This window comes from Tuber melanosporum (genome assembly GCF_000151645.1).
Source record: "Tuber melanosporum whole genome shotgun sequence assembly, scaffold_5, strain Mel28".
In the NCBI taxonomy this organism is placed as follows: domain Eukaryota; kingdom Fungi; phylum Ascomycota; class Pezizomycetes; order Pezizales; family Tuberaceae; genus Tuber; species Tuber melanosporum.
This window is the reverse complement of record NW_003299095.1, coordinates 592,052-619,943: the sequence shown is the minus strand read 5'-3', so window position 1 is coordinate 619,943 and position 27,892 is coordinate 592,052. Positions and strand designations below refer to the sequence as shown.

Sequence of the window (27,892 nt, the reverse complement as noted above, 5' to 3'; positions counted from 1 at the left end):
ACCAACGTATCAGCATCTTTGCGTCCGAAGTTCGCATGTCCACTCATTACGGTTTCTTCGGCGGCAGCAGCGGCCGGCTGGTACACGGGGGAGTCACCATTCGTGGAATGCCCGCCTTGGTAATGTGATGGATGACTTTTTCCCACCGGGGAATGTCCGCCATGGCCGTGGGAGAGCGAGTTTGAGATGCGGGATTCAAGATTGTATGCCCGATTGCGTCCATCCTCCTCCTCTATATCTGCGCCGTTGCATGACTGTCTATCCTCACCCTCGCGATTTGAGCGGCGGCGCGAAGTACACCTCCAAGAAGCAGAAGAAGGATGCTCACAAGTGCAGGTTGACCTACGAAAATGCTAGTTCAATTGGAGGCTCGCGGGATGGTGGTTGATTTTCTTCTTCCTCTTCTTCAGAGTCGTACCTATAGCGAAATATCTCAGCCCGGAAACCGCCCTGGCGCTTCTCCCCTGGTTTAACCAGTTCGCGATATATCCTCTGCACGCCTTTTGCAAAAAGTGATAGCACCTTCAGCTCGTGAGCGATGGTGGTGGTGATCCCGTGAGCGAAGAAGCGGAAGGAGAAGGTGGAGAAATGGAGAGCCAAGCTAGACGATGATATAGGGGAAGAAAGCCGTGTTGGAATGATCACTGATATATACACTCTTCTGTTTTTCAGAATAATAGTAACCCGTACAGATTAAGACTGAACCCTTGGGCATTCTATGTGCGGCGATAAATGAGCAGTGATGTGGTACAGTACACTGCACTCTGAGATGTGAGCACCAGTGATTCAAAAGTGACACGTAAAGGTGATCGAGTGAGAGTGTATGAGGCACCGTTCTATGGTTTTGTAACTTTGCAGTTAAGGATGCTGATGTCGCAGCGGGTGTCCTGGGGGTCGGCTAGCCGTTATATCGGTAGTGTTGGGACCAGCCGCCCGCGCCCCGCCGTCCAGGCCCGAGCTGCGAGGAGTTAATTTACGATAGGATGCAAGTCAGCACCATACCACCAAAAGTGTTTGTGAAATGTCACAGTTTTTCCACCCACCTTCGGTCACTAAATCACGGACAATACCAATGCTCACGCAAATTTGTATGCGGAATCGTAACTCCCGCCGTTTGCAAACCGGTAGCGCATAAATCCTCCTACCCCAGACCGAAAATTTGTGGGATATATTGGTTCGTGAGTTGCATAGCTGAAATCCAGCGTATTTTTTTTTTTTTCCCGGTCATTGAATATTTTGCCGGGGGGTTGCAGCATCATACGGAGTCTGGCGAATTATCATATTTGGGCAGATTGGGGGGGGGTTTACCCAACTCTATATCAACACATGTCATCACGCTACGAATTAACTATTCGGATCATCCCGATTCCCAGTATCGACAACTGTGATAGTCCTTCCGTCCCTCCCACAGTTACAGCAGGGCATACTCCAGACTACTCGAGTATAATACTGCAATGCAAACTTTACTCGTACTCTCTACACTCGAATCCCAAGATGGGCTGGTTGGAATCAGCACGGCAACCCACCACTTACCGCACCGTGGGGTACTCAATCAAGCGCCCATGCTGCAACTACAGGAGAAGATCCGAAGATCCAGCTTTTCCAAATACCCCCCCGGTTTGGCCTTCTCCGAATCCCACCTTGAGAATCCGTTGGTGGGGGGAGTAAGTAAGCAAGCACGACTTGGTAACTTCACGTTTCATGCACACTGCGGAATAATCCACTTATTATACTGGTATATATGACATCAGAACGTCTAGGTGCAGCCGCTGGATTCCAGGGTCAGAAGGAAAGACCTTCCCGGTTCCTTTTGCATTTTCCATAACCGGCCGTTATTCTTGGGACCTGTCTGAATCTGATATGCTTCCCTTCCGCTAGCCATACAAGTTACATCCGTGTGTGCGTTGGGGGGGGGTTCACGAAAAGCTTCTCGCATTCCGCCATCCCGCGTCACGCCATGTCGTGCCATGTCATGTAGTTTACTACCGCATGCCACTCGGGTGCAGCATTGGATCTCCGGTAATGTAGTCTACGAGTACTGTGCATGCTGGCAGGGCGGTAAAGTTGTTGTACTCGAGTACATTGTACTGTACTGCCAGGATGCGGATACATTACACAGATGGATGGATGGATGGATAGGGAAGGGGTAATGGCGTTGCCGGTTCAAATATGGTGCCGTATGATACACAAAGACAGTGGGAAGATATAACCTATATCCGGACCAATTTTTTTCATCACCGCTACAGCAGCCCAGATACCCTACCATACCGGTACCCTATCCACCTCCCCCCCACCCGGTGTTTCCTCAACAAGCCCTACATAAATTACCTGACCTCCCTTGCCACAGATTCCGCCGTCAGTGACTCCACTCCGCTCCCTTTCGGAACTCCCTCCGGCATCCTCCTTGTCTCCCACATCCCGATGCATGCACCACTAACAATACCGAGTGATCCCCCATGCCCCTATAGGGTTCCACTCAGATTCAGCGGGACGAACGCCGATACACGGGTCAATCAAGCGAGCAAGGAAGGGAGCACATATTATATATACGCAAGCTATTCCGGCCCAACCGGTGCCTTACCGCATAGCATGGCATGTATGCATGTGTGATACAAACAACATGATACGATGTGCTAGATAGGTGTTGACTTGACTTATGCAAACTCCCGAAGTGAAGAGGGAATCAAGGAAAGAAAAGAAGGAAAGGAAAAAAAAGAAACAAAGAGAAGAAAGAAAAAAAGTGCACTTGGAGACTGGGGGGGGAGAAAGGCACGACGGCAGATGATGGTTCAACCGTTTAATTGGTTAGGTAAGGCAATAAAACATTACCCAGGGGTATATGGCTTAACAGCATCACTCCAGGCGAGTGGATGGATGGATACGAGTAGATGGATGGGTGGATAGAGTTAGGCATTAACTTGGTCGATTAATGAAAAGATACGGTAGATGATTCAACAGCATTCGTCTCGAAAACGTCGCTGGAACTGGTGGGGTGCATAGGACAGCATACCGTATGCAGAGCGGAGAGAGAGGAACAGGAAGAGGGGGAAGAAAGAAAGAAAGAAAATTGAGGGGGGGGTTTAATTGATTGATTAATTAATCAGGCATTGGCTGGTTGGTTGTCATTACCCTGGAGATTCTCGAGCTTGAGTGAGGCTCACGGCGCGTGCGCCTGAATCGCATACAGCACTCGCAGCTCGTAGATGTGATGTAATGTCTGCCAGGAGCTGAGGGTGCCATACACACGAGCGAAATCGAGCGGGGAGTGGTGGGGGGAGGAGGGACCCCTTGCGATCTTCGCACCCTTTTGTCTTGTCAGGCTCTGTGCGAGGGAGGACATCGGAGATAGATTGATTGATTAATTGAGAGATTCGCTGTTTACCTTTACCAAAATTTTGGCGCCTTGGCCGGAAGAGGTGGAGGAGGCTCCCATTTATTATTTCATTGATTCAGGCTTTGGTTCATTCCTTCCTTCCCTCCCACCGGGGCAACTTACTCACCACCCCGCTATGCCATGGCATGGATCTTTTTGCCCGGCGGTGATCGTGGAATTATTCCACTGTAGTGTGGTGACGATAAACTCACGAGAGGGGAAAAGTGAAAAGGTATCATAGATACGGGGGGGCGGTTTTGATCTCCTTCCAGCCAATTTAATCGATCAATCAATCAAATCAACCGTTCACCCCACGGTTAGAACAATGGAATAGATGGCAGATGGATGGGTAGATAGTCAGGTTTGTTTGCGATTAATGATTTTGCGCACTTGGGGGGGAAAAATCCTTGGGGAAAAAAGTGGAATACTCGATTGGAAGATGGTTGCTGAGATCAGGCTTTCCGACGGGAGAGGGTGTAGTCTACATATGGTATCCCCACGAACGGAAGGGGAGGAGGGTAAGAAGGGAGGAAAGGGGGCGTTTTAGGTGGGGTTTGTGTTCGGGGAAATAAAATGGAGCTAGTCTAACATGTTGTGTTGCTTTGCTTCGCTCCGCTAGGTGGTAGGCGACGCATCGAGATGTTTGGAGACTCCGGCGTTTGCGGTGTTTGCCCCCGGCGAATGGCTGAAGTGCAGGAACGAGGGAAAAAGGGTTATCATGGCGTAGAATGGAGTGAGAGGGGAAGGGAAAGGTAGCTGAATAACGGGATCGGGTGAGGAGGAGGAGGCAGCGGAGCGGAGGAGGAGAAAAGGGTTATCAATACTGGCACTACGAGTACAAGTACCATACAGAGAACCACAAAGGGGAGAACCAGTTTTTGTATCTGCGGTGGAAGGTTGTATCATGATTGACGTTGCTCACAGCTCGTTTCTGGTGTTGGCACGGTACTTTGCGGGATTCCGATGGTGTATCAGTACCGATAAATTTATGGGGGTCTGGCTAACACTGTGCCATGATTACCCTACGAGCTTCGAACTCGACCTGCTCCACTCGTGAAGGCTTGCTTGAAACGCAAAGGGAAGAGGAGATCGGTGCAAGTTGTTAGCAAAGATGAGGGAAAGAGAGACGACTACCACCTTCTATGATAGTATCATGCTATCACGCCGTATCTTATCCTACCCTACCCTATCGTAAATAACGAGACTAGGAGATTTTTCATCTTATTCACAATTTCTAATATTTCTTCCGCCCCCTCTCCGCCGCCTTCTAATACCCGAACACTATCATCAAATTTCTTCCCCTGCGGTGCTCCTGTCTGTATTCTTCGGCTGCGAACAGAAGGTCCTCGCAGGAGATACACAAAGCGGGTCGAGTGTCTCTCCTCCTTCTCTCCTCCCTCTCCCTTGTCCTTTGCCAGACTGGCTTCACTACAGGCCACAAATCGATCATCTCCCCTTCCCTCTCTACCGCATTTTATTCTCGCCGAGGAGGTTGTGTTCTATACACGGTATCCGGACATACGAGTAGGTTAGCACTCAACTCTTGCGAACCATTCTTGGTTCACCGATCCCCCTCTCCCCCCTCCTTCATTACCTCACACTTTACCTTCTCTTTCCCTCCCCCTCCCCCTCTCGCTACCTTTCTCTGGTTTAACTCTCTTCCTCTCTCCCTTTCTCTCGTCCTACTCACTCTCGTTCACCTCGGGTTGCCCTGTCAGCTGTGAGTGGGATATATCGTAGTTCCGGTACCATTAATCCCTTGCTTGCCTGCTCACTTGCCCGTCTGCCCGCCTACCTGCTCGATTTATTCCTTTTGTTCATTTATTTATTTATTTTGTGGTCATCTCCGCCCCGAGTTTCCTGTTCTAATCGTGTGCACAGCTCTTGCCGCTTATCTCCTTGTCTCCTTCTTGTCCCCCCCCCCCACACCATCCCCTACACTTCTTGTCGCTCCCTCAAGCCGTGTTTCTGATTTCGCGGTTGTTGTCGCTTCACAACCAATCGCTGCTGTACACCTATTCCACCTTAGCTGTTGACATCGTGCCTATGGCTGAGTGCGCGATACAAAAACAGCCAAAACAGCAATCCATTAGTCGAACACCTGAGAAATCCTTGATCTGATAAATCCTCCACAAAAAGGAAAAGAAATCGCGAGAAAAACAAACAAGGATCCGATTTTGCGGGTGGGAAAAGAAATAAAGAAAGAAAGAAAGAAAGAAAGAAAGAAAATAAACACAAAGGGAAGTGCCTAAACCAGAGATAAAAAAAAGGGCTCTTCCTCCATTCTTATCTACATCATCTCTTTTTGGGGAAAAAAAAAAACCTTTTTTCCTGAAACGCTTTGTTTTGTCATATCTGCCTATCTTCCCCCATCATCATTGCACCAAAATAGCTATGTCTAGTCACGAATTCCATTCTGGCCATCATAATCCCGAAGATGGGGCTGCGGCAGGTTTGTTAAACGACATTTCTTCTTATACCTTTCAAACGTTACTTCATGGCCCTTCGAGTTATCGTACCTCATCTACTTCCTCACATGTGTTCTATAATGCACCAGCTCGACCATATGCCCCACTCCCGACCCATCCCCACGCCCCGCTGTCGACGACATACGGAACTCCAATAAGATCGCAGGTTATGCGGCAATCATTCGTCGCCTACGATGACGTTTCATTCCAAGATTACGAAATCCCACCAACGAGACCTTTTGTGCGAGGGAGGAACTTCTACGCCTCCCCAGGGAGCTGGCAATCGGAAGAGCCGCCTGTTAACCCACGAGCCTCATCACCACCCAGGATGGTGCTCCCTAAGCGGAAGCGACATGCTTCGGAGAAGGCCCTTGCCGAGTTGAAGCCGCTGGCTTTAAGGGAGCTAAAGGAGGATGAGACGGCCTGTATCATTTGTATGGAGGATTATGTTGATGTCCCCGATTCTACGGATGAGTTGAAGACCGAGCACGCACTGCAGATGGGCTGCGGGCATCACTTTGGTTCTTATTGCCTGAAGATTTGGTTGAAGGGGCATAGCACTTGTCCAACCTGTCGAAGGGAGGTGGACTTTGTTGAGGAGGAGGAAGGGAGGTCAATGGCAATGAGCAGAAGATGGCAATCGCACCAGGAAATGAGGAGGCAGGGTGCACATGCAGCTGCAGCGGCAAGGGAAAGAAACGGTCCGGATTCAACCCGCCATCACCACGCAATGGGCCACCGGAGACGCATATCCACGCAATCGGTGGATATTACCGCAAGGAGGGTGTCACCACAGAGTCCGTCTTGGCTGGAAAGAGATCAAAGTAATCATCCTGGAATCCGCTCGGATGCGAATCCCCCGGAGGATTCACGTGTATCTCAGGCGCCACGACTTCAACCAGTAGATCAACAGGGAAATGGAAATGGAAGTGGACAGGTACCATACCGAGAAGCGCCGGTGCCCCATATCCCAACAGGCATATCACCAATAAGATTCGGCGACACACCATTATTCACTGCGAACATGGATATGGCGCTGTGCATGGCTTCACCTTTCCTCAGACACGCTCCCATCATAAACGCTCTTCCGCCCCGACATCCTGTTCATACGCCAATGACTCAACGGCCCCAATCGATGCATCCGCAAGCCCACCAGAGCTTATACTCCAACTTGGATATGGGAATCAATCGAGCGCCAGCGCCCCAACCCGAGCGATTGCCACCCGGCATTCCCGTCACGCGAGGTGGGCCCCACCACCAACCATATCGACATATCCCGGCTAGTCCCCCACCAACACCCATGGCACCAACCCACCAGGCCCCACCGAACTACTCCATCCAGCCATGCGTCCAGCACAACGATTACAGCAACAACGAACCCCAGCAAATGCAATACCCGGAGTACCGTGATCAGCACTGGCAAGCTCATCAACACCAAATGAGCACCATGCTTCCACCCCCAAACACCACCCTCAATAGCAACGCCAACATCAACAGTATCAACAACAGCAACACCAATAGCACCACCGCTCCCACCACTACCACCACCTCAGAAGATGATCTCCAACAGCATGAACAACATCAGCACCAGCAAACCCAGTGCAACCTTACAGAAATCGGCTTCTGCATCGAACCCTTCTACACCGGTCGAACGCAGGGGAACCTCCCGGCGATACTAGGCCTCGATTGCGGTCACTCATACCACGTCATCTGCCTTGTGTCGATTACCAAATCACGTCCCCAGCAGCCGGTGAATAGAAGGCTCGCTTGGTGCCAGAGATGTAACCGTTTTGAAATGCTGGTGGGTGGGGAGTTGCCAGATTTCACTTGGGAGGAAGTGGAGAGTTTCCTTTAAGTGTAGGGGTGTTATATTGTTTATTTGTCCACTCCCGATTTATTCGGTATTTGGGTGCGTATATGTGTATGTGTCTGTGGGGGGAGGATTTACTTTATATTATTTTCTAGGGATTTCTGTGGATTGCTTCATGGTATTTTACTTGTTTATCTATTTACTTGGGTTTTCGTGTCCCCCACTTTTCATGGGTCTTTTCTTGAAGACCCCGAACCGGCCGTCTTCGTCATAATCTTAGTCGTCATAGTGCTCGTGTGTGGGCTACGTTCAGTGGATGGTCATATCTATCCCCTGCTTCTCATTCTCCCTGACCTTTTTCTCCTTCACCCTTACCATCTTCATCACACGGCGGAATGTCGTTCCCATAGCCTCCTTCTATCATCATGATTCTTGTCTCGTTTGGGTTTTTTCATAACCTCTTATTTCCCTACCGCGATAATCTGGGTTAGCCCCCTGTTTATTTGCCTGTTTGTTTGGTTAGCCGTTTATTTAGTGTCGTGTCATACGCGTTTGCGGTAATCGAGGTTGCGGTATGCATATTGTGGTTCCCCGGTGTCGTGAGTGTGGGGGCTGAGGCGAAACGACTATCCCCGTGTATTGTCTGGCTAGCTGGTTTGGCTCGGGTTGGCTATTGGATGAGGTTGAGTTGGGCCTGGTTAGGGCGATGGGTGTTTGCTGCCCAAGGTAACCCGCGATGTTTTTACAGGTTACGCTCATGCATGTTCACCATCACGATGGGAAATGTACACTATGGGTGAAAAATGTTTTCACAAAGAGGTCTTCCATTTCAAAAAGGCTCAAAAGAAGGAGAAAACGATAAGAGGTTTAAGTTAAGCAATTCCCTTTACATATATGCCGAGTGATGGTTCATGATCAACAGTCCGAGGAGAAAAAAGCGGTGTAAAGATAGCTAAGTTGTAGGTAAAAGTCAAGGAAAAAAGGGGAAAAAAAAGGTATGCGCCCACTCGCCCGTTTTCTCTGCGATCCTAAACCATTTCCCTGGTACGCTCCCTGTATCATGTACGATTCGCGGCCCATTGCTTAAAGTATTCCGGAACGCCTTTGAGTACATGGTAGGTAGGTTTAGGGAGAGGGGGAAAGAAAGGGGAAGAGAAAAGGAAGCAAAAAGAAGAAGAAAGAAGAAAAGCTAGACAGTATTGTCATCGTAGACGAAGCGGATGTTACGAAGGGAGGTGCTTGTGCGGAGGACGAACTGGTCATCACCGTCTGGCCGCTCTGCGTTGATTCTCATTTGTTAGAACGGGTATCATAGAACAGGGTGGGATGGGGAGGTTACCGTTCTTCGTGTTCCCAGTAAGCATACTCTGGATACTCATGCACACGCTCTCAACGCTCTGGACGGGGCTCCATCCGTTTCCGCTGCTGAGGAGATCCAGACAGATTACGCCATTAGAGTAGATGTGTGGGTGCATTGGGATGTCTTTTTGTTCACAAGGTTAGCGAGGGTTGTCCATGTATGAAGGTATCGTAGCTTGTTATTGCTGTTTGAGAGGGTAATGGGTTAGAAAATAATTTACCTCTGTCGGTAGCTCTAATAAACATGACCTCGGGGGCCTCGATAGGGTAGTTATTACTGAATTTGAATTTGAGCCTGTAAGTCTTTCCGTAGTACAGTGGGTTCTCGTCTAGAACTTGGATGTCCATCTGCCATTCTTGAAAGTCATTCGCCGCGACGAGGTGGATTCCTGTCCATCCCAGTGTTTGTTCAGTGTTTGCTTGGCTAGAAGGCGTTGGAGAGTGGATCAGTGGGTGAGCAAGCTACGTACCTGGCGGAAGACCTTGGTGGATCTGTGTTTGTTTCACCCCTCTTGTTAGTTTGTTTCCTTGTCTCAACTATACCACTTCGAGCAGAGGGGTAGGATACCTTGATAAGCTCCTTTTGGAGGCGTTTGGCGTGAAACATCGTGACCTGTGAGAGTGGTTGTGGTGATGGTAGGAATAGTTGTTGTGCCTGCTAGATGCTTGCCCGAACGTGGGGCTGCAGGTGGGCGAAGGGGCTTGGCGGTCAACTTGTTGCACGTGATCTGTGTCTGTGTCTATCGTACCCTACTCGAGTACCCAGCTTGCGGCAAGACTCTTCTCAAGGTGTAGATCGGATCGCGGGTGAAATGGGATTGCTTCCCTTAACCCTTCTTCCTTTCGTTCGTTTTTTCCGCCAAGACACTTGTGATAAGTTACTCACTTTGTGAGGGCTTTCTTTTGGTAAATTTAGGATGGTGGTGTGTATGATAGCGATAGTACGAGTAGTTTATGGAGAACAATTTTCCTTTTCCTTTCGCTATGATACCGTACGGGATTTATTCCGGATGGTTTGGCTATCGGTTGGGTTTTAGATTTGATCGGGTTTTATAAGGGAGGGGATCGGTAGTTTTCTATTCATCATTTGGTGCTGCGGAGGCCCATTTCGCAATTCTACTGCCTACGACTCTAGTAAGGTGGGTTTGATGCTCTCTTGAATGGGGTATGATAGCTTGGCTTTTACGAGTGAGCTTTTGTGAGGATAACGAGAGACTTTCGCCCTTTGTCGTAGTCTAGTCTGTTGCCTCGCTTAGTCTGCCACTCTGTTCCACGGGTGATGGTGTGGATTTGACGAAGGTCAGGTTCTTTGTTGTGGCGGTCATTTCATGATGTTTGAGATAAGTACGGTACGGTAGGCCAACCCTACTACGAGTACCGGTGCTCTAGCATACCTTGGTGAAGTGGCGGGTATAATAAGGCACATTATGAATGATTCTTACACTGGCTTAAAGAGACAGAAAAAAAAAAGATGAAAGTTTTCGCAGTTAATTCAGGTTAACCCGCAAAATGATCCCCGTCTTGAACGAAAACATCTATCCTATGTCTTGTAAGGCGGAATTTTGATTTATTATAATGTCATTTCGGTTCATTTTGTGAATTTGCCATTTCCCACGGCCTGATGTGGGGCCTGAGACATTGGTTGTTGATGTGAAACTGCTGCATCTTGCGATACTTGGACTGCTTACAAGTACTGTACTGTGCTTATATTGCGTTTTTTAAGGTTGCGGTTTTTGGTACGCTACCGTACAAGTAATGTGAGATCTCGTACCCGCCAGGAAGGCGTTTATGATTGTGGGGAGCCTTGGCTGTAAAATGGTAGTAATTTAACTGTGAGAAAGCAAGGATATCAACCTGGGATCACAGAAGCGCACGTGTGTAGGGGGGTCCAGAGAAGGAGCGAGAGGATACCAGTAGCTCTTGGGCACAGTTACCGTACTGTATTTGTTCCTGGGTTGAGTGCGTGTGTTCGCCTCGCCCTACCCGCTCCTAGTAAATTGCTTACCCGATATGTTTCATGAGCAGCGGTAGGTTCCAAGACTGGGGGAGGTGATGCTAGGAATTTGCCCCAGGATGTGACTGTGGGACCTGTACTCGAGTACCAGTGATGAAGCTCGGTGGGTTATGCAACGTACCAGAGGGCATATAGAAAGATATGATGCAAGGAAAAGTGGAAGGTTTGGTGGGGATGCTGCGGAGAATTATAGACAGTGGGGGATTTACCGTCGGGTACGCTGCGGTAGGTATGGAGGATGTTGTTTTAAAGTGTACAATCGTGCTTATACGGAGTTACCACTGCAGCTTGCGGTACTGTATCATGGTTCACCTGGCCTTCTGTTTGGGGATAATTGTCTATGCCGAAACCCTTGGAGCTATGGCAGGTGATGTTTTTTTGGATGCTGCGGCTGCCGTGCTGTGGAGTCGAGGCAGGGCTTGGGTACGGTACGGTACAGAGTATCATATTGTGCTTCGCCGTGCATGTACAGTGTTTGAGAAGGCTTCATTGAGCAGGAACTGCGGTTAGGCAGCTCGCTGTGCCCGTATGATACTCATGATCCTTCCTGGTGTGTATTGAGGGCTGGCCTTGTGTTTCATGCTCTGTACAGTACAAGACCTGTTTCCGCCCCGATGGTGTGCCTGATTGATACCGTGGAATAGGGTGCTTACGAGGACGGTTTTGCGCTCGCGAACCAGGCAGACTTCGAGGTCAGTGCTGCGGTGGCTTTGCTCTTCCTGCCCCCTAATATCTTTGCCCTCACTGAATAATTGGCTGCGAGAGTGCAATAAGATCTGTGCTCGAGTACCGGTATCTTGAAAGAATCAACATTGGAATGATAACTTGAATCGGAAAGAAGGGATTTGTGCGCTATTGGGAGAAGGGTGCGGCTGAGGCTGTTGGCCGGGGTTGGTCGTTGCGATACTCCATTCGGCTTCCATTTTGTTAATTCTGAGGGTTGTTGTCAGTTGGGGAGGTATGTTCCGCTTGTGTGTTATCTATGGTCTTGCCAAGGGAAAACCCCACCACACTTAACTGAACGAGCTTCAAGTAGCAACAAAAAGCCAAAACAGCAGACGGACAAGCAAGCAGTCGCTAGCACCACTATTTTTTTTTTCTTCTTTCTGACCTCTCCGCACCCTAACACCCCCTCTCTCCTTTTTTTACACCACTTACGATACGGTGTGGTCCATCTATCGAAACCAACTCTTTCCTTGAAAGAGAAGAACAACAACCCCACCTCCTTCTGCAAGTTTGTAAACATCGAATAGCAGACACCTTCTCTGCGTCTCATACCCTCCTATCTGCTGTGCCATCAATCTATTTGTGTCTCTTCCCCATTTGCGCCCCGCTGCCCGCAGATCCCTGAACCTCAACTATCAAAGCCACTGGGCAGACGGACAAATCCCTTCCTCCCAGCTCCCCGCATCACCCATTCACCCCTGACCTATTTACATATCTATAAACGAGAGGAACGTCGGAACTATGAGTTGTAAGCTAAAAAGATACCCCCGAGTCCACCTAACCATTTCATTTTTCCCCCCTGGCCCTTACGTTTCTTCGTTCTCAAACGTACATTTATCGCCCCGGGCCCCTTTTTTAAAACCGTCCCACGAAATCTCTGCCCTGCATGGTGCTCAGGTTCTTACGGAATAATTTGTCAGTTTCTTCGGTGCTCAATAAACTGCACGGGCAGCCACCTACCTATGACAAGAAGTGAGCATTGATGATATGTTGGGATTGATTGGGATACGAACTGACGATCATGGGGTAATCAGGTCACAGTACAAGATGGGCCGCACCTTAGTATGTTTTTTTTTCCTCTTTCGAAATGGGGAAGGTGATGCCCGTCGCTAATATCCTTTACCGGCATTAGGGTGCAGGTACCTATGGAATTGTTCGCGAAGCAGACGGACCCACCGGAAAAGTCGCTGTGAAAATCATTCTCAAGAAGAATGTCAAGGGTAACGAGCAGATGGTATACGATGAACTGGCGTTGCTGCAGAGACTCAAGCATCCGCACATTGTTTCGTTTAGGGATTGGTTTGAATCGAGAGTGAGTGACCCTCGTGGGGCCGCCGGGGCGGGAGGATACACTATGAATGCTAACGCGGGGAATCACTTGGCAGGACAAATACTACATTGTCACTCAACTAGCGACCGGCGGAGAGCTTTTCGATCGCATTTGTGAGTATGGGAAATTTACCGAGAAGGATGCTTCTCAAGTCGTGCGTGAGGTCCTGGATGCAGTGAATTACCTGCATAATAACAACATTGTGCACAGAGGTGTGTTTTACGAGTTACGCAATTATTGAGACCTGATGCTAACCTTACGGGGATAGATTTGAAACCCGAGAATCTTCTATACCTCACTCCTGATGCCAAATCTTCCCTAGTTCTGGCAGATTTCGGTATTGCCAAAATGCTGGATTCGAGTGATGAGATGCTAAACACCATGGCTGGATCTTTTGGATACGCTGCACCTGAAGTTATGCTAAAGAAGGGCCATGGAAAGGCTGTTGATATGTGGTCTTTGGGAGTTATCACTTATACTCTCCTCTGTGGATACTCCCCGTTCCGTAGCGAGAGTCTCCCTGATCTCATCGATGAATGTAGCAAAGGAGGTGTTATCTTCCACGAGCGTTATTGGAAGGAGGTCAGCAAGGACGCGAAGCGCTTTATTGGCGGGCTTCTCCAACCTAGGCCCGAAGACCGCCCCACCAGTCAGGTAGAGTGCCCTTTGAGTTTGGTCTTCAGCGTGAAAAGGACCTTTTTTTTCTAATTTGTGTGGCTCTACAGGAGGCGCTTAGACACACCTGGCTCATTGGCGAAACTGCCACCGACTACGATGTCCTTCCGGAAATCAAGTCTTATATTGCAAAAGCTCGCCTCAGGCGTGGAATCGAAATGGTTAAGCTTGCGAATCGTATTGAAGCACTCAAAATGAGGGCCGATGACCCCGAAGAGGATTTGCCCACTGATACTGGGAAGGCGGCAACTGAAGGTGTTTCTTCCGCTAGCCAAAATACATCGACATCAGGCGGTGCAAGAAGGCTCTCCAGGGCTGCTAGATCGGCTATTTTCCGGGAAGTCGTCCTCGCTAAGGTTAGGGAATTGAAGGCGGAGGAGGCCAAGCAGATGGCAGAGAGGACGTTGACCGAGAGAAGCAAAAAGTAGATCACGGGTTAGGCTGTAGCTCGGCGAATTGAAGCGATTGAACTGTGTTTTGATTCCATCTCATGTTTCCAATTTTTTGCCCCCAGCGTGCTTTTAGTTGTTTATTGTCAATGGGTGTTGAATACCGATGTTGATCGATTTATGATTACTATACTGCGAGTGATGATGTGATTCGGGGGAAGCCGTATTGTTGGCTTGACGTTCAAAGTTAATCCGCTCCGATTGTCCAATCCCTTGAGTCGCCTAAACTAGTCAAGTTTGCCACCAGGCACGCTAAACCTGTCCTGGGGTTATTTGAGCTTTGTGATTTGCTAGGAATGGTTAATCTCACCAAAGGTGCTGAGTCAGTTGAACGCTTAAGAGGCTGAAAATCTGATTTTCTGGGCAAGTTCAGCTAACTTTTGTCAGGTTTGGCCCAGCGTGCCTGGCGACGAATTTGACTATTTCGGACCGCCCAAGATATGCACTGGTCAAGTCATTTGCATAGATATAAAGTGGCTGTTAAACTTTCTCAATCACTGCTTAGGCTCGCAAGCTAGGAACATTCCAAAGGAGTGCCGGACATCTCAACGACAATTTCATGCTCAATGAACACGTACATTGTCTACCAATGTATAAGATAACATGTTTTCGCTACACCATGGTCGAATTATGCTAGCCGCAAGTATGGATGGGTGGAGAGAGGTTGATATCCTACTACGACAGTTTGGAGCGTAGAATTCAGGCAGTATTTTGGATTGGGTTCTGAGTGATAAAAGAGTTTGTAATAATTCAGACAGCCAGCCTTGTGACCAATATAATTTTAACGAAGCTGGCTTCCAAATTGGGATTGGGAGAGATCAATGGGTTATCTCCTGGGCAGTCAAGACGGTGGGAAAATTGGTCTCATGCATTAGTGTCAGTAAACTAGCTGTAAATGGGTAAGTGTAACTTGGCATAAAATCTCTCATCAACGTAAAGCTATCATCAGTATGTTCTAAAGTGACTGTGAAGGAAGATTTTGACTACGTGATGTCTTCTAAAGGCTCTCGAAAGACCTTATCCAAAAAATGCAGCATATACCTTTGAAGAAGCCAAAAGTTATGGCTAGTATAGGTTCAGAAAACTGTATTGGACCAGAAGGTTTCGAATCTTTAGAGCATGCTGCATCAGAGCATGCAGCTCAAGCTGTACTACCGTCCAATATCGAATTATTACCAATCGTCTTTTTTTCTCTCTTTTGGACCCCGGCAATTTTAGAACCAATTGTGAAGGCAACCAATATCTACACAGAGCAAAAGCGGTTAGCATCTGCTGGGCAGAAAGGCACACGGTCATGGAGACCAGTTACTGCTTCTGGGCTTCAAAAGTTTCTTAGTATCTCTATCTTTAGAGGTATTAATAGACTGCCGAGTTTATCGAGTCAGTAGAAGTATGGTTGGAGTATGCTACCCAAGGGAGCGAACGGCCTAGTAAGATACATGTAGATTAATCGTTATTTGCATATCTCGATTCCACCTTGCAGTAGTTAATCACCAAAGCTATCCTGGAAAGACTGGTTGAAGAAATTGGAATCTCTTTCTTCTTATTTTCAATATCGATGCCAGGAGCTTTATCTGCCTAGCACCAATGTCGCTGTTGATGAGATAATGGTCAACTTTACAGAGTGAAGTACACACACTATTCGGCTACCTGGAAAACCAATTCCAGTTGGCTATAAGGAACTTGCAATTTGTGATTCTGGCTATACCCTCAATTGGCTATTCACATCTCAGGTTAACTCAATTGCCTGTCTTGAGAAGCACTCAAATCTCTCACCTCTAGGCTCGGCAGTCCTGCAGCTTTGTTGTATCCTCAATCCAGAAAAGCGACATGTCGTCTATATGGATAATGCATTTTCAACAGTTCCTTTATTCAGAGAACTTAGGAAGATGTCTATAGGAGCTGTTAGTACTACTAGGATTAATAGTGCTGAGCTTTCAGATTTGTTAAGACAAGACGATGACTGCCTGGAATTCCTTAGCAGGGTGTATTGCTACAACTTCTGAGATTATTTGTAGAGAATTTCAGTCTTGAGAGGACGTTCTCTGTCTACTGTGGGAACATAACAATATCGTTCGACTTTTGACCACAATTCACTATTGGAATGAATACACTCTAAGTGAACGACGGAAGCCTCGAACTACTAGTACAAATGCTGCTCTTGCCCGGCAGGTTTTCAGTAATCAAGAACGGAAAACCCTACCAATCCTAAGGGTAGTAAATGACTACAACCACCATATAAATAGTGTTGATCTAGCTGATCAACATTGTGCTGGCTATACCACATATATTAGAGCATGTAGAAATTGGCTTTGTTTATTGTATTTTTTACTAGATATATCACTTGTTAATTCTCATATCTTGTATGTACATGCGCGAGCAGAGGCATTTAATAGGAAACTGGACAGGGGGGAGATACAGCAGGATCAGATTTTACTCCATCAACTTGCTTGGCCATACCCAGCAGAACTCTTTCGACGGCAGCTAGTTAAGCAGTTAGCCTTAACTACAGTGATTGGAAAGCCAAAACGAGTTCGGATACATCAGACATAAGAAAAGAAATCTAACCGATTATACTTGGAAAAGTATAATCGGACTACTAAGTCTCACACTACTCCTATGGCCGAAGTCCTCCCCCACCAGCTACAAAAAATCAATTCTCATTGCTCCTGTTCTATGTGCAGGTTAGACTACAGGTGTGGAGAAACCAGAGGTCGACAGCGACCAAAGCTTACCTCCTTCGAGTGCCGAATTTGTTCTCCTCCAATTGCACTCTGTGGACCGGACGATAGTTCTTGTTTTATTAGATAGCATACCTCTAATAGTTAGTACTAATGTAAGGCATAGAAGAATACACTCTGCGCTTTTGATATCCATTGGCATATTAGTAATCTGAATCAACACTAATTTGACGCTAATGCATGAGACCAATTTTCCCACTGTCTTGACGGCCCAGGAGATAATCCATGATCCTAGCCGAAAGGCCTATCGAGACGGCTCTGCGAATCATGAACTCGTTATCATACTCGTACTACTCGTACTGGTAGTATGTAAACCTATCTGTGCAGTTAGTCATGCTTTATCATTAGTGATAATTATAATTATTGTTCTGGTGTAAATTTGTTATTAATATAGAGACTAACATACTAGTGCCTAAAGAATACTAAAATGATATCATACCGGGTGCTCCAATAATGGACACCCTAATGACTATTTATGTAACTGTAAAGCTAGCTAGCTTGTTTTGGGTGGCTTTTAACCTGATAACAATCTGCTGTCAATTGATTACTTCTCCCTAATACTGGTAGTTATATCTCATAATGCCCTAAAGAGTTCGTTGAATATGATACTCTGACAACTTTGGAATTAACTTTATTCCTTTTGCTTGTAAACGCATTTAAGGCCCTGTTCAACACGCCATTCTTTCAGCATGAAAGTAATTTTTTCGGTATAAATTGTTATAACTTTATGTGTAGGAGATCCAGAAGGAAGGACAGAGGCGATACCTTGCTGAGTAAATTATCAGGGTATTCTTGAGCTTGGAGTTTATTGTTAAGCATGAAATTAACGTTGAGATTTTGGGCACTCTTCTGGAGCGCTCTCGGTTTGCGAGCCTGCGAGGGGCCGGTGGTGGACGCCACCACCTTGACACGGTTAGAGGTGTTGTGTGAGAGACCCGATTCTGCCCAATTGAGGTCACGTGCGTCTCGCGTCTGTTGCATAACGTCGCCCCCCCACACTTTAAAACCACTCCGCTCCGACGAACAGTACTCGAGTACTGTACCGGTACTAGAGTACAACGAAAATGAGCCCAATTTGGTGTTTAAGATCACGGGCGGCGGTACCTCACTTAAGAAGCTTAACCTCCCAACCCCAATTCATAGCCTTTCGACACTCTTCGGTACCAAGAACCTACGCCACAACAAATATTCCAGAAAACCTATATGATGTAGTGATTGTTGGAGGTGGCCCAGCTGGATTATCTCTCGCCACATCACTGAGATCCTCGAGTGTCACCTCACGCTTGAGGGTGGCACTGATTGAGGGGTTGGATTTGGATGCCGGAAGGAAATGGAAGCCTTCTAGCGAGAATTATTCCAACCGAGTCAGTTCATTGACACCGTGTTCTGTCGGGTTTCTGACTGGTAAGTCAGTTCCTTTCCCTGAGCTGATAGGTTTAAATTGGATACTGATAGGGGTAGATATTGGGGTGTGGAAACATGTCCAAAGGAATAGAGTACAGGATTATCACGGAATGCAAGTATGGGATGGTGTTTCTGGTTCTCGGATCGTGTTTGACTGGGGCGCCGAAAATTCATCTACAATTGCCTACATGACCGAGAACGTTAACCTTGTTCATGGCCTTTTGTCTCGGCTTGGGGAGCTCGGCGGGGCTCAGCTTATCGACAAGACTCGGGTAGAGGGGATATACTTCGGGGGGGATCACGGCACTCTTGATTTGAGGACCTGGCCCATTGTCCAAATCACTGGAGGAAGGGAGCTGGCCGCCAGACTGTTGGTGGGAGCCGACGGTGCGAATTCACCCGTAAGAGCATTCGCTGGGATTGAGAGTCGTGGCTGGGATTATGGGAGACATGGAGTCGTAGCTACGGTGAAAATTGAAGATATGCCCGATGTCGAGAGAACTGCTTACCAGAGGTTCTTGCCGACCGGGCCTGTAGCATTACTACCAGTAAGTGGTGTACTCGGGCCCGGGAGGCCAGTGTGCTAATCTTATGCGCGACAGCTTCCGGGGAATTTTGCAACATTAGTATGGTCCACTACTCCTGAAATAGCAGCACGACTCAAAAAACTATCACCAGTAGATTTCGTCGCTATGGTTAACAGTGCCTTTCGACTGAGTCATGTTGATATCGCATACATGGCCAAAATGGACGGAGGCATTTTAGAGGAGTACCAGTGGAGGCAGTCTGTAACACCCTCGGACAAAGCGGAGGTTCCAAGCAAAATTTTGGAGGTGCAAGAAAACTCGATTGCTTCATTCCCGCTTAAGATGAGACATGTAGATTCTTACATTTCGGAGAGAGTGGCATTAGTAGGGTATGCATTTGACCCTCCACCTAACGTTATTTTTAATCTTGGGCGTGAGTTCACGATGTTTCATTAGGGATGCTGCTCATACGATCCACCCGCTCGCAGGGCAAGGACTAAATCAGGGCATTGGGGATGCTCAGTTTCTAATTAAGGCTCTAGAGACTGCGGTGCAGAACGGGCAAGACATCGGTATGATATTCTTCCCGTCCATAGCAGACCGCTTCCTGTCTCGCAAGGCTAGATTCAGTCTGATCTAGTCTAATCTTGCCAAAAAACCCACAGGTTCCACACTATCCCTCGAGCCATACTGCTCAGACCAGTACTTCAAAAACAACCTGATGATTGGGATAGTTGATAAGCTCCACAAGTTGTACGGGACCGCATTCCCACCTGTCGTCGCTGTTCGCTCGTTAGGCTTGAGGGCAGTTAATGCCATGGAGAGGTTAAAATCCATGATCATGAAACAGGCAGCTGGGGAGAGATAGATCGATGGGGATCGTCATTGTTGAGGAAGTATATATACAAAGTAGCGGCTGCACAGGTGTTCAAGAGAGCCCTCCAATTCCATAATAGCCTAGCGGGAATATATGCGGGGGGGTCAACCAGAGGCGGGAGATAGGGAGTCATTATATCACCTTACCACTGTCCGGGGCTTTAACTTAGCATTTTGTACAGTTTTGTGCCATGATTATTCCCTTCTCAATAACAATTACTGAACCAAGAGAGTGCGCCCCGCCCTCGTTTTTCGCACCTCGTGAAACTAAAATTACGTGGCAAATGACTGCTCTGGCACATCCCCCTTTTCCTGTTGAATTAGCCCACTGTTGTTGATTCCGGGCCATCGTGCTATGTAGCTGTGCTCATGAGCGTAGCCTTGGACGGAGGCAGCATGTGCCGCCATGAACACAGCCGCCATTGGGGAGTGTTTGCCCCCAGTGAGACTGGCCTCGGGGTTAAAGTGTTATTGCAATGGAAAAATAGATTAGCAAATTACTGGAGCGCTATATCAGGTTTACTCGGGATGCGCTATGATATCACTTGTGTAAATATCATAGGATTGGTGTCTAGACAAAGGGTGGGACAGATGAAGAGTGCATCATGGATCATCACTCGTGCCAAGGTTTCGGGCATTGACATGTTTAACTCTAACGTTAGCCCTGAGGCATGGTAGATGCGAGATTTTTTTATTGAAATCAGAAATGGAAGGGGCAGGAAGATCTAGTCTAAGATAGCTCATATGCGAAAAGGCAAAGTAAAGTAAGGTAAGCAGCGAGATTAACAGAAACAAACAAAAAACATGAAAATAAAAAAGCTGAACGCTATGATAGGGGAGGGGACGAGGAAGGGAGTCAAGAGAAAAGAAAGCCCGGCCCTCACTCCCTCTCCCTCTTCGGCACATAAACCCTCAAAATCCCATTGCCCAGACTAGCATCGACACCCTCCACCTCGACCCCCTCCTCGAACCAGAACCTGCGCTGGAAGACGCCGACGCTGCGCTCCATGACGAGGTAATTCCCGCGCTCCGCTTCCGCCGCCGGCTCCGTCACCGCGCGCTCCAGGCGGCCGTGAATGAGCAGGGTGCTCCGGTCCGTGAACTCGATGCACAGGCTGCTGGTGTCGTCGATGCCCGGGAACTCGCCTTCCAGGATGTAGGCGCTGGGGAGTTCGCGCACGTCGAACTTTGGCGTCGTGGTGGGGGGAGCGAGGGCGGGGAGGTGGGAAGGGGAGGAGGCGCGGGTCAGGAGTCGCTCCAGTGGCGCCTGTGCGGTATTGGCGCGGGTGGTTAGGCTGAAAGTGTTGAAACTTGTTAGAAAGAAGGGCATTTTTTTATATTGGCCGTCTTGCGGTGGAGGTTGATTTCGCTTTCTTGTATGATATGGTTTTGATAATAGGAGTTTGGTCGACTGGTGGTCGATTGTTGGTTCTTGTATATCGTGAGAGATATCACGGATCGTTTTGGGATTGATCGGGGTGAGGTGAGGTGAGGTGAGGTGGTGGGTGGGGCTCCTGGCCTTTAATATGTTTCTTCGTTTTTCCCTCTCTTGCTGTCGTATCTTGCTCGTATCGCTTTTCAACCTCGATCCTTCGCTATTTTGCTGGTCCGGGTTCTTCGAGTGATATAGGAATGTTCTATTTTTGATGTTGCTTCTTCCGGCACTGTGGGTGTAACTATTGAATTATTTGTCTGTATTTTGTCTTCAATAATTATCATATTATAATATATATATGTGTGTGTGATATATATTTAACTCTCTCTCCACCAAACAACAGCATGACATAGAACAAAGGCCAAACCCACCATCGTACATCCTCAGTACCGAGTACCTTCCAGCGACCCCCGCCCCCCAATACTGTGGATGTGGATATTACCCACTGCTCCGCCCACAGTCCTAAAATAAAGAGATAGGACCATAACTACTCTGCACAAATTCCGGAGGGGACGAGCGAAGCAATCAAGCACGATATCTAGACCGACCGACTCAACTCGTAAGCCATCGTAAACCACGGTACCGCCCACGGCGCGCGGACCGCCAGCATCCACGCGGACCGTTACACCCGGGGCGAAAATGCTAGAAAAGTGCACCTTACCGCACCGTCAGTCTCATGGCCGCGCGCAAAAGGTTAAGAATACCATTTTACCGCACAGTCTTCGTTTTTTCGAGAAGACGGATTCGTGGGATGTACCTTACAGCAGAGCCTCGTGGTGTTGCATTATTATTATTTGTCCGCTGAAGGGGGGGGGTCCGGTATTGGCTTTCCGGGGAGTGGTTGGTTGGTTGGATTCTGATGGGTTGAAGAGAGTGGGAGAGGTTGGATTAGGATTTTTCGGAAATTAATTTGTACCGCCAACTTTTCTCTCCCGTTTACACTGCCCGGAACCGGGGGGGCGGTATGGCGAAAAAGGAAGGGGTACAAGTATTGGCGGTAGTATCGTAAAGTTGGTAAGTTACTACTGTAAGTAGGAGTTTGGGAATAGCAATAGCGGACGGAACTGTAGCGTAAGGCTACATGATACTGCAAGGCACATCCTAGACTTTCTGGGGGCAATGCTTTTGAGGTCTTGTTTTTTTTTCTATGATAGTAGAGGTTTTTTGCGGGGGGGTGCTGAGGTGTTACAAGTGCTGGGTGTTATGATGGTAGCTTCCTGCTACGGTAGACTATAGGTTGTATAGTAGGGCTACTACAAGTACGATAGTAGTCAAATATGGTAACTCAACGCTCCGGGAAACAACACGACACCAATAGTACAGTCCTCGAGTAGTGGATAGTAACGGACCTCATCGCTTTCCAGTAAACGGGATAGAAACTGACCAACAAAAACACAACAAAAAGAGCTTCAAGATACGAGAGGCCAGTGTTGTGGAACACGCATACGATACGAACAGTTTCTTCCAAAACTCACTCACTCTGAATCTTCCCTACTCTCACCCTTCCCTTTCCCGCTCAATACCCGACGAATCCACGATACGACCTATCTCACCAGTTATGCCCCCAATGCCACAAAACTCGATCCGATTCGCGAGCGCTTATGTGGTACCGGTACTGTACTGTACTGTACACAAAACGGAAATTAACCCGCACCCTCTCCCATCCTTCGAAAAGGACAAGCGAGGTAGGGTAAGAAGGAAATCGATCACCATACGGAGGTATAAGACCGATAGATACTTCGGACGAGGCAGAATTTTTTTTTCTTTCCCATTATCAAAATTTTAGGCACCTTCTGTCCGGAGGGAAGGAAGGAACAATTACCTCGCCACCCCCCCCCCCTCCCCCATAAACATCGGATCACCCGGTATTTGGCCGCTTAAAAAATACTCCTTCCGAAATCTTGGGTAAATGGGCTGAGTCGATCGACCAATAAGGTGAGGTGACAACCTCTGAAGTGAGATCCTCCAAAATGAGGCAATTTGGTAAGTACCCCGTACAACACTGTAGGGGTAAAGAACATCGGAAAGAGAGCCAGTTATGATCTGGCGGGCGGGCGCATGTTTTGTCAGTGAGTCATCAATTTCCCGGTACAGTATGGAGGAAGTATTGGATTAGTAAGAAAGCTTGTATCATGGGTACTGGTTCGCTCGGAGTCCTTCCTTCAGCGGGTGGGCTATGATACAGTAGGTTTTGGGGGTGGGACAATGGAGGCTCAATTTGCAGTATGATACCGATACCAGTATGATAAATTTATGATATTCGAAGATGCAGAGCCATTAAAGTTAGTCTTGGTCTTGGTCTTTGGAAATAATGCCTTAACAGCGTTACCCGGCCGCCAAGAATTGAGGCTCAACCAGGTTGATTCATTTTTTGAAAGAAAAAAAAACTTCTCCCCCACACCATCATCTCACTCATCGGACGAGGCGAGATCTCTTAATAAGAGGACAAAAACGCCCGGCCGAATTACCTCACGACGCAACCTCGCATACATTCGCCGCCCAACTTTTGTGTATCACGTAAAAATACCATAACATCACATCATGACCGAAACAAAGCTTCAGAAAACACTGTTCGTAAAGCAGCTCGCTGCGAATGGTAATCCCTATACCCCCCCCCCTCCTCTTCCATTCCTTGCGTTACATGTCCAATTGGTCAGGTTGTTTGCAAAATTACTGATGGAGAAAGTATGATATCGAACAGATCGACCCACCCGTGATCGAGCAGTCGCATCATTACGGACATACCTATCCTCCCGTCGAAGCTTCACCAAGATTGAGTTCCTAAAGCTTTGGAAAGGGCTATTCTACTGTCGGTCACTGCCTCTCCTTCTTTCTTTAAACATGAGGAGCCCCTTCCCCGTTAGTAATTATATGATAGGTATTTTTTAAAATTGACCCGCATACTTACCATCGTGGTCATGAGCACAGGCATGTGGTTGTCAGATAGACCGAGGACCCAGCAACGCCTTGTGCTAGACCTGGCGGGATTACTGGACTCCATGGAAACCAAGAATGCGGGTCTATTCCTGGAAGCTTTCTGGAATACCATTGCCAGGGAATGGAATGGCGTGGATGTTCTTCGTATGGATAAGTTCCTCCTCCTGGTGAGGGGCTATCTTGCCTCGAGCTTTAGATATCTACATGCAAGAGGGTGGGAGAAAGATCTCGTGGGACGGTTCACGAATCTGCTTAGGGAGACTCCACTTAGGTTTGTTTTCATTCTTACTTTTAGTTTTTTTCCCCTTCGCCCACTCTGCTAGGCCATTCCCGCTGACGATATGGCGATGACGATAGCCCTAAAGACATGAAAGTTCCCAATGGACTGCGCTACCACTTGATAGACATATACGTGGACGAGCTGGAGAAACTGAAGCCGGAAGAGATGAAGATTCCCTTTCCAATTGCTACATTGCTATCCCCATTTGAGGAGCTGACGCTTGCTTCGCCGACTAAACTTGTACGCACCAAGTCCAAGGAACTGTTATGTGATGGGCGATTGGCGGATTGGGGATACGATAAGGCTATAGGCGCCATCAAGTCCCGGCGAAAAGAAGTAGAGGAGGAGGATTGCGGCGACGATGAAGAGATGGGTGATGAAGGGGAGGAGTGGTATGGCATCGATGATTAGGCGCTGTTCTGTAGTGCTATTGTATAATATTAATAAACCTTATGAGGTCTTGTTCCGGGTATTACCCGAGACTGTTACTCCAGGTGAAATAATATTATGTATTTTCTTTTTGTGTAGAGTGAGGCTTTTGAGGTGTTGTCGGGAAGTTTCCGGCGCGGAGAAGTTCCGATTGGACGTTTAATCATGGTACATCACTCGTCATCCCTTTTAAAGGGCTGGTTTCACCGCGCTTATACCGAAGTCCGCCGCCTGATCTATTCAGCCTCCAGTTCCCCTAACCCCCACACCGGGTTCCATTGAAAGGACTCCCCGCTAAATTATCCGGCTCTGGGGCTTCGGAACGTGTACTACTTGTATCGCTGCTGAGACGTAGTGGTTTTGTGTGTTTTTGCCCTTTCATACAAGTATTATACATTACTATGCTACAGCTATGGCAACATCGGGGCACCGCGGGGCGGCTGTGTCTGGCACTGGAGTGCTGGAGCTACGATACTTCACAAGTTCCCGGGCACAGACCGCAGATCGAAGAGCTCATGGATTCGGGTTCCCGGATGGCACCGAGGAAGTCTCTTGCTCTTCTCTGGACCAAACGAAGAGCAAAGCATGCTCCCCACGGTCTGTTCCTGTAAGATGGCGACATGGTGAAGCTTTGGGGGGGGGGGGGGGTTGGCTTGGTTGGAGTTTTTATTATTTTTATTTCCTTGTCCCCTGAGGCATACTGCTATAATATAATACCGGGGCTAAGCGGACGACATCTAGGCTTGTTGCGAGTCTTGGCGAATAATGCTACTAAGCACCCCCCCCCCGATCTCCAAAATACCTCTCAGACTTACGGGGTAAGCTTTTTGGGGCCACAAGGTTGGGGATGTCGGTTCGGGCTCGATTCACGGGAACAGTAGCCGGATATTTTGGGCCCTCAGTATACGGTACACCATAGCTTTTGAACGCGGGGTGTCGAACGATCCACGTCGAGTAGATCTGAACCGAATACGCATGAACCTGTTATGGAGTCGCGCGAGTGGACGAGCACGGGCGCTGTCGTGGATGCCACCCCAGTATGTTGTAACTACGTTCGGGGGGTACTGTATCATACCCAGTGTGAGCCGAGTACCATAGGGCCACTGACTACTTTCAAGGATGGTCATTGGTATGGTGGTCCGGGGGTTGGGCGGTTTGGGGGTTGAATTCACCATTCGTGTTCGGAGGGTCAATAGTGTGTGTTCACAATCTCGTGCGTTCCTGTCATGGAATTCTAGTTCTCGGCTGTCATCTTATTACAGGTGGCATCCGGACAATCCCATCCCTACCCGCCGTGTGCAGCGCCGGGATGTGGATATCCAGGAGTAGCCCGACGGTATCCACCCAGGAGTGTTTAGCGGAAGCCCATTGGAGCGGGAGACCGACCGACCGGGCGCGGGGAGACGAGGATGGAGCGGGTGCTAGCGCAGCGATGCACCATGTACACGGATACGCAATATTTGGAATGCCCCAGCAGGGCTTGGAGCGACCTCGAGATTTCCGGTTCCCGGCAGCGGTACTGAGTCCTGTTGTGTTCCCGCGTGGATCTGCTCTGTGCAACGTTTGGGTTGAATATCACCAGTACCGTACTGTACGGTACCGTTTCTGCTCCATTACCGGTTGTGATGGCCAGGGCTGCTCACAGGGGCATCCAGGTTCCGAGCAACCTCAGCTGCCTGAGGACTGTGGCACACAATGACTGCTAAAAAACCGGTCCTTCTCTAGGTATGATACTATTATCCAAAAAAGAAAAAGAAAAAGAAAAGAACATTTTGATAGTGGACGAGCTGGATAAATTACCATATTTAGGCTATTCGGCCCACACATCTAGTGCATTCACCCCCTAGACCAATCGCTGATCGACAGCTTCCTTTTAAACGTAGAAATCCGCATGAGGTATCACTCGATTGTTGAGATAAGGTTAGGGAGTTAAAGGTGGCTTTCTCTCTTTTTTTTTTTTTGCTAAATCTGAAGAGCATTGGTCCGCATGACGTTAGCCGAAGTCTAAGCAAGGACAGCTCTAACGCACACGGGGACCCCGGACGGTCCAAGAGCGACTATTTACGTACATACCTTATCTGTAAATGCCCCCATACTAGGAGAGAGTTTGGATAACTGAGAAACAACACTCGAGAGGTTCCTAGAGAAGATATAGGCCCGTATTTCGTTAGCAGAAGTCTAAGCAAGGACAACTCTAACGCACACGGGGACCCCGGGCGGTCCAGAAGCAACTATTTACGTACATACCTTATCTGTAAATGTCTCCATGTTAGGAGAGAGCTTGGGTAGCTGAACAACAACACTCAAGAAGTTCTTAGAGAAGATATATAGGTCCGCATGTCGTTAGCAGAAGTCTAAGCAAGGACAACTCTAACGCACACGGGGACCCCGGACGGTCCAAAAGCAGCTATTTACGTACATACCTTATGAACATCTCCATACCAAGAGAGAGCTTGGGTAGCTGAAAAACAACACTTGAGAGGTCCCTAGAGAAGATATATAGGCTCGCATGTCGTTAGCAGAAGTCTAAGCAAGGACAGCTCTAACGCACACGATGACCCCGGACGATCTAGAAGCAACTATTTACGTACATACCTTGTTAAGAGTATTTATTCGGTGGTAATCTGATGTTAGAAGAAGGAAGGGGAGAGCGACCTGGGGGCCGGACGCAAGCTGTGTTTGGTTGCAGAAGCGGTGGTGGATGTGGAGTGTTGTGGTTGTGGATGTGGGAAAGAGAACGAGGGATGGAGGAGAAAAGCTCCAAGGAGACCTTTTATAGTGGAATCCTCTGCCAACAGACCCCGAAATTGAGATGGGGTTATGTCTATAGGGTAGTCGAAAATATGGTATGAGGGTTCAAGAGTTGAGCCGTTGATATGATAGTTTTGAAAAGATGATAACCCCAACCAGATACCCCATACCCCAGGTCTACACCAAAGGGGAAGCTTAGGCAGCGGGATCTATTAGAAAGCCTACTAGTTTTCAATAACTCAAAGGGGATATATGGATTTTTGGGAAACACGCAAATGAGTATCCCTGGTGTGTTGAGAAATGCGATA

General features: G+C 48.1%; 7 protein-coding genes; 5 read left to right on the top strand and 2 right to left on the bottom strand.

The window, feature by feature from the left end:
- Positions 1–5,767: 5,767 nt before the first annotated feature.
- On the top strand, positions 5,768–8,230 carry GSTUM_00008761001 (uncharacterized protein; the record flags this gene model as incomplete). XM_002840258.2 has 2 exons in its annotated part: positions 5,768–7,750; positions 7,807–8,230. One exon carries the CDS (start codon positions 5,768–5,770, stop codon positions 7,694–7,696), a length of 1,929 nt encoding a protein of 642 aa, XP_002840304.1. The 3' UTR covers positions 7,697–7,750; positions 7,807–8,230.
- Positions 8,231–8,444: 214 nt separating this feature from the next.
- Positions 8,445–9,617, bottom strand: GSTUM_00008760001 (uncharacterized protein; the record flags this gene model as incomplete). XM_002840257.2 has 5 exons in its annotated part: positions 8,445–8,929; positions 8,991–9,134; positions 9,232–9,399; positions 9,481–9,502; positions 9,579–9,617. 5 exons carry the CDS (start codon positions 9,615–9,617, stop codon positions 8,841–8,843), a joined length of 462 nt encoding a protein of 153 aa, XP_002840303.1. The 3' UTR covers positions 8,445–8,840.
- Positions 9,618–12,139: 2,522 nt separating this feature from the next.
- On the top strand, positions 12,140–14,228 carry GSTUM_00008759001 (uncharacterized protein). XM_002840256.2 has 7 exons: positions 12,140–12,498; positions 12,671–12,722; positions 12,785–12,812; positions 12,883–13,062; positions 13,136–13,292; positions 13,349–13,734; positions 13,806–14,228. The coding sequence occupies exons 1-7, from the start codon at positions 12,492–12,494 to the stop codon at positions 14,181–14,183; spliced, it is 1,188 nt and encodes a 395-aa protein (XP_002840302.1). The 5' UTR covers positions 12,140–12,491; the 3' UTR covers positions 14,184–14,228.
- A 3,781-nt stretch (positions 14,229–18,009) lies between these two features.
- Positions 18,010–19,744, top strand: GSTUM_00008757001 (uncharacterized protein; the record flags this gene model as incomplete). Its single annotated transcript, XM_002840255.1, has 5 exons — positions 18,010–18,349; positions 18,407–18,897; positions 18,952–19,265; positions 19,333–19,448; positions 19,542–19,744. The coding sequence occupies 5 exons, from the start codon at positions 18,010–18,012 to the stop codon at positions 19,742–19,744; spliced, it is 1,464 nt and encodes a 487-aa protein (XP_002840301.1).
- Positions 19,745–20,393: 649 nt separating this feature from the next.
- GSTUM_00008756001 (uncharacterized protein) lies at positions 20,394–21,105 on the bottom strand. XM_002840254.2 has 1 exon: positions 20,394–21,105. Exon 1 carries the CDS (start codon positions 21,080–21,082, stop codon positions 20,633–20,635), a length of 450 nt encoding a protein of 149 aa, XP_002840300.1. The 5' UTR covers positions 21,083–21,105; the 3' UTR covers positions 20,394–20,632.
- A 2,574-nt stretch (positions 21,106–23,679) lies between these two features.
- GSTUM_00008755001 (uncharacterized protein) lies at positions 23,680–24,874 on the top strand. XM_002840253.2 has 4 exons: positions 23,680–23,783; positions 23,889–23,996; positions 24,116–24,395; positions 24,482–24,874. The coding sequence occupies exons 1-4, from the start codon at positions 23,729–23,731 to the stop codon at positions 24,813–24,815; spliced, it is 777 nt and encodes a 258-aa protein (XP_002840299.1). The 5' UTR covers positions 23,680–23,728; the 3' UTR covers positions 24,816–24,874.
- An 864-nt stretch (positions 24,875–25,738) lies between these two features.
- GSTUM_00008754001 (uncharacterized protein) lies at positions 25,739–26,532 on the top strand (the record flags this gene model as incomplete). XM_002840252.2 has 2 exons in its annotated part: positions 25,739–25,894; positions 25,952–26,532. Exon 2 carries the CDS (start codon positions 26,143–26,145, stop codon positions 26,530–26,532), a length of 390 nt encoding a protein of 129 aa, XP_002840298.1. The 5' UTR covers positions 25,739–25,894; positions 25,952–26,142.
- Positions 26,533–27,892: the final 1,360 nt, after the last annotated feature.